Genomic DNA, 9,709 nt, shown 5'->3' with positions numbered 1-9,709 from the left:
TCTGGGAGTTGAAGTTCACATTGTCATGAAAGAGCCCAGGTTGCCTACCCCTGAATTATAATACAACATACTATATACTATAATACAATGTAAACCGTACAAAATGAATATAAAACATACATAATAGTATGATATATACACCACATAAAATAAAAATGCTGCTCTGTACTGTACAATTAACAGAATACAAGTTAATATATACCATAAAAAGTAGGAAAGAGGAAGAAAAGCCTGAGGTAAATTCCCCCCGACCCACCCCACCTCCAGCCTCCTCCCGCGTGCGCGTGCGCCCTCTTTTCCCGCCAACGGAGCGGGAGGGGGCGTGGCCGGGGAGAGGAAATGGCCGGGCTTCCTGCGCGCGGCGGCGGCGGCATCGGCGGGAAGCTGAGCCTGAAGCGGCGGCGGGAGGACCGCGGGGGCGTCCCTGGGTGAGGCGGCGCCTGGGCGCGCGGGAGGGGGGGGAGGGAGGGTCGTCCTGGGTTTGTTGGCTTCATTTGCATTTTACTTTTGCAAGTAACTCAGGGCAACCGACCCACCCAACTCCTCCTCTTTTGCCCCCACAACAGCCCTGCGAGGTGGGCTGGGGCTGAAGGAGAGAGGGACCGAGCCAAAGTCACCCGGCTGCTTCCATGGCTTGCTTATACCGCCTTTCCCTCTGTTGGGCACCTCTCTTCCTTTTGTTATTTCATCCCTCCATTCTTCTCCTCCTCTTCCTCCATTCTTTTCTTTCTCTTTTTCTCTCCTTCCTTCCTTCCTTCTGGTCTCTGCTTTCCTTTCATGCCCTTTCTATTTCTCTTTTCCTTTCTCTTTTCACTGTGATTCCTTCTCCACTTTTTCTTTCACCGTATTTCTTTTGCCTTATTTCTTTTCCTTCCTTCCTTCTGGTCTCTGCTTTCCTTTCACACTCTATTTCTCTTTTCCTTTCTCTTTCTCACCATTCTTTCTTTCACTTTGATTCCCTCTTCACTTTTTCTTTCATTGTATTCCTTTCACCTTCTCTATTTCTTTTCCTTCCTTCCTTCCTTCCTTCCTTCCTTCTGGTTTCTGCTTTCCTTTCACACTCTATTTCTCTTTTCCTTTCTCTTTCTCACCATTCTTTCTTTCACTTTGATTCCCTCTTCACTTTTTCTTTCACTGTATTCCTTTCACCTTCTCTATTTCTTTTCCTTCCTTCCTTCCTTCCTTCCTTCTTTCCTTCCTTCCTTCCTTCCTTCCTTCCTTCCTTCCTTCCTTCCGGTCTCTGCTTTCCTTTCACACTCTTATTTCTCTTTTCCTTTCTCTTTCTCACCATTCTGTCTTTCACTTTGATTCCCTCTCCACTTTTTCTTTCACCGTATTCCTTTCGCCTTCTCTATTTCTTTTCCTTCCTTCCTTCCTTCCTTCCTTCCCTTCTTTTCCCTTCCTTCCTCTTCCAGCCTTTCTTCTTCTTCTTTCACCTTTCTTCAATATTTTGGTTATTTTTGATTCTGGAATTCCTAGAAGAGCTAAACTTCTTGCTGTACAATTAGAATTCCACAAACAAGGAAAACAAAGAAGTTTTTTAAATCAGTGTTTCTCAACCTTGACACTTTTAAGGCATGTGGACTTCAACTCCCAGAATTCCACAGCCAGCAATGCTGGCTGTGGAATTCTGGGAGTTGAAGTCCACATGCCTTAAAATTGTCAAGGTTGAGAAACGCTGTTTTAAATGATAGATCACTTTGTTCTGACAAGCTGGAACTGTTACAATTGTGCCTTTTCATTCTGTAGGACGTTTTCCACCAACGCTTCCTGGTTTGAAAATCAAGAGCTAAGTGAGGCTGAAGCTTCATGGATTACCTTGCTGAGGACTGTGGATCCACATCTGAATCAATCAAATTTAGAAAAATTTGTCAGCTTCCCGGAATTTCATCCGAAGGTAGCAGAAGGCAGCAGTTGACACTGTCTCCAAGAGAATATTTATAAAATTAAGTCTTCCCTTTGCTGAATATGGTCATGTTTAAATTCCCAGAGAGGTAAAAGTTGAAAATTAAAATATCAAATGCTTTACCACAGGTAGAGAAAAACAGGGCAGGGATAATAGGAAATTAATAAAGTTTCAGACAGTCTAGACAGAACTAAATCAGCCGACAGACATTGCCAGAGTTAAAAACCAGATGTTTACAAATCAAAATAGTCATAATCAAACATTCCAGAATATGAATTGCCTGTTAATTTCATTGGTGGAGGTTGGCCAAGGATCAGAATATTTAATGTTCACTGCACCAAATGAGAAAGGAAAATTTAAATTCTTCTAGCCATTGCTGTTCAGTGCTGACCCTTTTGTTTTCCGTTACAGAATTCTCAAATTGCGAGTCCTCAACCCTGCCTCGAAACATTTAATTGCGGAACCAAGACGTTTGAATGGGTTCCGTTCCCAGTTTATCACGCAGACTGAGAAGCCACCGGTTCAGGAAGGCGTCAAAACTGTACGCCTGAAGAAAAAAAAATCCATTTCCCCAGGAGAAAATGACCAAGATGAGACACACCAAGCCATTTTGCTAGCTCCTGAGCCAAAATCTCAAACAGCCAAGAAATATACGGTGGAAAACCCAAAGAGTGGCATCAGACGTCCTGTTGTGCTGGAAGATGAAGCATTTGAGATATCTTAAGCCACTCACCAAGTTTGCCCAGACTTTCTTCACTAACAAATGCTCTGAACTGTCCCCAAAGTTTTGAATTTCAAAGTTATGGAAAAGGACTCCTTTGCAGAGTGAATGCTGAAGTAGTATGATATAAGTTTACTTAACAAGAACTCACCTCTGCAAGAGATGCCTGCTATTTCTCCCACTGGCAGCCAGGAGGGTCAGAATGACATATCCAATATGTGTAATATTACAGAAATTATTCTTTCAGCGAAAATCTGATTTTAAGAAATAAGTGGGGGCTAAGCGCATCATGAATACACTTGGGAAAGGGATAGGAATAAAAGGAATGTTAATTGACTACTACATGTTAGAAAGCAAAAATAGAAAATCAGAAGTTTCCCCTGACAAAGGCACCTAATATTAAAATGTCTTGGAATTATTATTATTTTTTTAACTTTAGGAGCTTTTCATTAGCATGAAACATGGCTATGTACTTTCCCCCCTGTGGGATCATAAATGTGAATGCATCATCAACCAGATAAATAGAAAACCTGCAAAGAATTTATATAAGTAATAGGTTGGCATTAAGTGCCAGCTTTAAAAGCAGCAGCAGGAGGAGCTGACTCATAGTTTTCAATAATTTTTGCAAAGGAATAAATTGAAACACTCAATTTTTTGAATGTTAATGGTTAGGAACTAGGTAAAAAAAAAAATTGGCGAAAATTTTATATCCAGCCAAAGTTTTATATCCAATAACAGATTCAGAAATTAGTGAACTCCATTTACTATGTAGCCTCGTTAAAAATTGTACAAGATAGTAAGAATTTTTCTCTTTTGTGTTAAACTAGATGACAAATGTGGTAGAAGAATTAGAAATATAATAAGAGTTGTGTATTAGTAGATAGTGATTTTATCTGCAGATCAAATTATCGCAGTTGTTTCCAGTTCATAGATACTCCAAACGGAAACATGGTAATAATTGTGCTAAAAGTTTATTTGAAAACAAAGATGATGAGATGTTAACCAAACTCATAAATATGAACCAGTTGCCAAGCATCCAAATTTTGATCACATGACCGTGGGGATGCTGCAACGGTCGTAGGTGTGGAAAATGGTCATAAGTCACTTTTTTCATTGCTGTTGTAACCTCAAACGGTCACTAAACAAACTGTTGTAAGTCAAGCACTACCTATACAGTGAAATCTTGATGGGTATTTGGTTATGTAGCCCTGCAAGGGAGAAAGAAATGTTTTTTGTAAATGTTATTTCAATAACTTTGGAGGAATTGCGTTTACATAATCAGCGTGTTGGGATTTAAATAAGTGTCAAAAGTCAAACGGTTTTAAAGTATAGCTCCACCTTAGCGAACTAAACACAACTACACTAAGAGCTCTAATTTCATGCAGATTGAATTTAACCACCTTTACACAGTTATAGAGGAATACAAATTCTTGAACGGTAACTAAGAGTTCGTGTTTGAACTCTGCTTTTATTGTAATAGTTGTTTCCAGACAGTTTGAAGAGATCAACTCTGTTTGAAGAGATCAAATGCAAACAAGACCACTTGGTGTGCAGAACGTATGGAACTGAAACATATGAATAAAACATGGTAATCCATCTGAAGAAAGTATATTATTTTTGCATAATGAAACAAGTCGTAATATTTTCATTAAAGTCTTTAATAGATGTGCAAGAATATAAATGATTTTAGCTGTTTAACTGGTTAGGATACCATCTTTTGCACAAATAAAACTGGCCAAAGATCTCAACTAGTTAATTATACAAAACTACAAGAACATATTTACTGTTTTACAATCATTAAATTAGCTAGAGAGTGTTTTCATTTACATTTCATTTACATACTAAGACAATGATATCATTACCAGCTCCATTTGCAATATATTAAGGATTTTTTTTTTAAACCACACATTTAATTACATCCTTCATTTTTTTTTCTTTAATTTATAAAACAAGAACTTTATATAAAAAAATTTCCCCTTCATCATGGACAGAACATTATACATTGCAACAAGAGCAGCAAACCGACTTGTAACCAGTTAACTTATTTGGCAACACAGCAACATTGTAAATGCCTTAAATTGTAAATAAATCAAGGACTTTGTTTTTTGATGCCTGGGATCAAGTGTGTATCTAGTCCTGCTTTGATGTTTGGACAGTATACAAGAACCAACTGCTCAGCTGCAAATCGAAGGGGGACAGCAGTGAAGGAAATACTGAATTTGTCGCTGGGGGGGGGGGAGTAGGATATTCATTTTCCAGCTTTGCTTAAAAGCAAAGTAGCTTGGTTATTTAAATCCCGAGCACTGAAGAGGAAAAAAAAAAATAATTCTAGCTGAATTAACTAAGTGCTGGTTAGAACAGACTTAAGAATCTTGCTCAAAAGCAAAACAGTCAAGTTTCAAGAACCCGGCACGGGGGTGCTAACATTTTCTTATCATATATGTGCTTTAATCGTTGGCCAAGCTAAAGGAAGAATCCAAAATGAAATTTAACCAATGGTTCTTGGCCAGATTTATCCACCTTTCAAATTTAGCCATATCCTAGCATCTGATGGCTGCAAATGCAGGTAAGATTTCCTGTACGGCAACCAACGCAATGTTATATCCTGAGAAGCCTAGACCGAGTCATTTGATATCCACCAAGTCGTGACATAATGGGATTTTTCTATCTGCCATTGCAATTGACCCCCGTAGAGTCAATCTGATTTTTATTTTTAAACCTCATTCTCCAAAACTGCAATCGACCCAAAGAGACTTCGGAAAGGGTTCCGGTATTAGATTAGCAATATGCACTAGTCGTTCAATCTGAAATGCACTGAATTTCCTTTGAATTCCAAAAATTGACAAGCAATTATCCCGATGAAACACATCGCCGTTCTCCAAAGAGAGAAAATAATAGACATTTTTATATCCAAGTAATATTTTTATCTGTGGTTCGCCTTTCCTATCCCCAAGTGGCTGTTTTGATAGTGTTTCATTTACCAAAACAACCTCTGGGAGAACTTCGGAGGTGTGCTTTATCAGAAAAAAAAAGTAGTATGTTGATGGATATCCTAGAATTCTTTTTTTTTTTTCTTTCCAAAATTTTAAGGCTAAGATCTATTACGTTCCCATTGTTCCTTTTGAATATTGCATTGATAAAAATATTATTCAAAAATCTAGTATACAACATAAATCATTGTAGGCACTGCTCAAATATTTTCATAAATCCACCATGTGCAAATTTAAATTTTCTGATGGGAATTTTGGTAGTATTTTTTTTTCTTCTCCCACATTCAGCATAATCCAGAATGTTTAGATGCAAAATTCTAATTTTGGGAATTGTTATTGCTAAGATTCCTGTCCATTCTGAGACTGTTGATTAATGTTAGATAGCAGCTGTTATTTGTAGGTTCCATGTGTAAAATACTTTTCGTTTTAAATAACCAGAACTTACAGGGTTCATCAATGGTTCCAAAAAAATGGAATAATTTAATGTAGATTATCCATTTAGGCACTTAAAATACTGTACCCAAATTTGTTAACATCGCTAATAAAACACAACTCCTTTCTATTGATTTAGCCAGTGTGCGTATACATGTGTGCCTACATAGATGTGAATGTACACACACACACATACAGACCCACGCACACACATGTAGGATAGGTACCACTTGTGAGAAAAGGCATCTAAAGTTAAGCTTCAACACCACAAGCAATTGTATTCTGGATGTTCAACTGTTTTAGGAGGCTGTTGCATGGTAAAGTCCGATAGAAGCGGGCTACTTTTCAAAGTGGTCTGGAATCTCTTCCCAAGGACGCAACAAACCATCACCGACCCCTTTGTTGAAGCAGGCACGGAGTGCGAAATCCACGAAGTCAGCTCTGCCAGTTCCCCCGGACTTAAAAAAAAAGGAGAGGAAGCCACCCACCCAAATCACGTATCTTGATTTTTCTCAGCGGCCATTTTACCATTTGGTCTTCCATTCAAAACCTTATGGTGACCCCGCCCCAGCCTTGCATGCATATACTGTAATTCAGGATTAAATGTCCAAGTGCGTTCCTTTTGGTTTTTTCCCCTCTGCGCCTGGTTTCTCATACCGTTTCCTCGTTCGATAGCATCAGTGGATTAATATATTCAAATCCTTCAAACTCCGACTGGTCTATTCTTTTTATTACATCTCTGGAGACAGAAAGAAAGAAAGAAAGAAAGAAAGAAAGAAAGAAAGAAAGAAAGAAAGAAAGAAAGAAAGAAAGAAAGAAAGAAAGAAAGAAAGAAAGAAAGAAAGAAAGAAAGAAAAAAGAATTTAACGCTCGTCTCTGATGTTTTATCAAAGGCCGGCAATCCTAATGGGCAAGCCTGCTCAAAACAAACAGAGAAATCATGTTTTCTTTGCAATAACCAAGGTTTGTGGGTCTGGGTGCTTTCAATTTTGTGGCCGTGCAGTGAGACTGGTGGAAAATAGAGGTAGTCTCGACTTAACGACCGCACTTTCTGTTGCTAAGCGAGACAGTTAACTGACTCTGGCCCCATTTTACTATTTAAAAATGCCACAGTTGTTAAGTGAATCTGGCTGACCCATGGACTTTTGTTTGTTAGAAGGTCGCAAAAGCGAATCGCATGACCCCGGGACACTGCAACGATCATAAATACGAACCAGTTGCCATGTATCTGAATTCTAATCCTGTGGCCCTGGGGATGCTGTGGTGGCTGGGGAATTCTGGGAGTTGAAGTCCAAGCAGTTTAAAATTGCTAAGGTTGAGAAGCACTGTACTATGATTTAATGCTCAACAATGTATTTAACTATTAGCCATACTCATCATCCGGAGTTAACTGCACAGGTTCACTGGTGAACTGGGTATCAAAGTTATCCAAGCCATAATCGTCCGTGATCTGAGGCTGAAACGGTGGGGTGGCCTGCTTCTTTTCCAGCTGAATTGAGAGCAGAGGGGGGGGGGAAGAGAGAGAGACAGGAGGAGGTGATGTGTTGTCCAAAAGACACTAAATTCACCCCCAGTTAGTTAACCATCATGTAGCCGACAAAAGAGGCCTTTCCAAGACCAGGATTGAGAGTTCTCTATGTTTGCCCTTGTCTTCTGAGGACCCTTTCTGATCAAGATGGAGGAGAGCCAGAAATAAGTTGTGTCTGTCAGAGTCAGCATTGAAAGTGCTTGTGCAGGCTTGGAATTAAGGTTGCGAATCTGTCACTGCTGGTGTGTAATTTGAGCAAGTGAGAAAGCCTTCACAACTGTTTGTCATTTAGCACCTGCTGACTCCGTCTGTCTGTCTCCCGTGGCTGTCCTGTTTTATCCTTGAAATACAGTGGTAGATTCAGGGTCATCCAAGGAGTCACGCAGCTGAGTGAGGATCTGAAACCATGGCTTTCTTCTAAGCCTATCTAGGCACATGACTATGGCTCCTTGTTGACCTCTTTCTGTCAAAAGTGGCTTTGAAGGAAGACAGGGGAATTTGGATCCTCCTTATTGTTGGACTCAACACAAACAAACGTATCAGGTCAGGAGGGAATAGCTTAGCAGTGACTTGATGTCACATCTCAGGAGGCTTCTAGACATCAGTCAACAAAATAGAGGCACACTATAATTCTGGTTCTGCACCAGCTTAGATCTTGCTGAAACACCGAGTTCTCCAGCTGTCTTAGAAGGTCAGGTGCCATCCCAAAGCAGATCGGAGGGGAGTGTGGAAGGACAGAGAACAAGGCAACGAGAAACTCCCCACAAAGGGAAGTAGAAATAGGTTTGTCTCAAATGGGAGCTGATTGTATGGGTATGCAAAGATTATTGGTTCGTTGTGGATCTAACTGGGCAACCATAATGATAAAACCAGATTGGCCATTTTTTATTATGGTGTGCTGGTTTGTTTGGAAATGGCCACCTGATGTGGAATGATGTCTGAACCAAGTCTTTCAAGCTATAGTTCCTCACTCATTCTGTGAGGTGGTTCTGCCTCTTGCTTCTTGATGTTCTTACACAAAGGATGTAAACAGTGATGAGGGTATGACACATGTGATACACCCATTAAGCTGCCCCACCCATTAAGCTGCCCCTTTGCGGAAGTGACTTCTACCAAGATCAGTTGGCAGGTGCAAAAGAACGGCTCAGAGACACAGGCACAACACCAAAGGGGGACAAAAAAAAAAGTTAAATGCTTTACCAGATCCCAGTCTATGCTGCGAAAAAATGTGTGTGACTTGATTTCGGAAAATCCTGTTTGGTGTTGGCATCCAAGCCTCTCTTTGGGATCCTAAGAGGAAGAATCAAAATGAATTTTCCCACGATTGTTAGGTTTACGAGGCCAAAGTCTGAAGACAAAATTATTTAAGAACAAATTTTCCTTTATAAAAGAAGCCACTAAATTCAACTGGCAACTCTGTCTCCCTATTTTTACACTTTACCAAATTATAGAATAAAATACAGAAGAATTCTTCTTAGTGTATTTTGCCCTGGTTCGCACACTGTTCAAAATAAGGTTTAGTGAATAAACCACAATCACCCCAGGATTAATGAAAGGCAGCCAGCCCAAAAATGCTGTTGTGCTTAACGGGTGAAAATAAACCCCAAAGACAAAATATTGTCAACCTACCTTATTTAAAAATCCCTTCAAAACATGGGAGGCCTTAACAGAAAGGAATCTCGGAATTCGGATCGGTTTTTCAAGGATAACTGTTAAAAGAAGTTTTCGAAAGAGAAAATGTTATATTCCCCAATACATCAATAGAGTAAACCCTTGGTTTAGCAGACGTAAAATGCAACACAATTTTCTCTCCGTTTAACAGACTATTAAAGGGAGAGTTTGCCTGTTATATTGAGGTTGCTGCAAATGACACCATTGATGTCAACTGCATAATTACTCACATTTTGGAAAATTTTATTCTCACAAATGAAGGCAAATATACATGTCCCAGGAAAATTTCCTGCGTGGTGTTTATACGGTGCCTGGGCCAGGATAATGTTTTATTTATTTATTTATTTATATTTATATTTATATCCCGCCCTTCTCCTTGCGGACTCAGGGCGGCTAACAACCAGATAAAAATACAAAATATCAAACTACAGATTAAAACTTAATTAAAAGGCAAATATTAG

At 39.4% G+C, this 9,709-nt stretch overlaps 1 protein-coding gene and 1 long non-coding RNA gene across 2 annotated transcripts in view; one reads left to right on the top strand and one right to left on the bottom strand.

Moving 5' to 3' along the window:
* The first annotated feature begins 1,755 nt into the window (after positions 1–1,755).
* Positions 1,756–4,229, top strand: LOC107290690. Its single transcript, XR_001548959.1, has 2 exons — positions 1,756–1,897; positions 2,318–4,229. It is a non-coding gene; the product is annotated as an uncharacterized LOC107290690 (long non-coding RNA).
* Positions 4,230–7,378: 3,149 nt separating this feature from the next.
* The window catches only part of PRKCZ (protein kinase C zeta), an 11,672-nt gene continuing 9,341 nt past the window's right edge, over positions 7,379–9,709 (bottom strand). Inside the window, exons 10-12 of the mRNA XM_029284796.1 lie at positions 9,207–9,286; positions 8,778–8,867; positions 7,379–7,538 (exon numbers count right to left, since the gene is read on the bottom strand). Of these exons, the coding sequence (XP_029140629.1) occupies positions 7,413–7,538; positions 8,778–8,867; positions 9,207–9,286 (296 nt within the window). The 3' untranslated portion in view covers positions 7,379–7,412. The remainder of the gene's footprint in view (positions 7,539–8,777; positions 8,868–9,206; positions 9,287–9,709) is intronic.

The sequence above is a fragment of the Protobothrops mucrosquamatus genome, unplaced genomic scaffold (assembly GCF_001527695.2).
Source record: "Protobothrops mucrosquamatus isolate PMUCROS unplaced genomic scaffold, P.Mucros_1.0 scaffold957, whole genome shotgun sequence".
Classification (NCBI taxonomy): domain Eukaryota; kingdom Metazoa; phylum Chordata; class Lepidosauria; order Squamata; family Viperidae; genus Protobothrops; species Protobothrops mucrosquamatus.
This window is presented reverse-complemented; position numbering and strand designations above follow the sequence as displayed.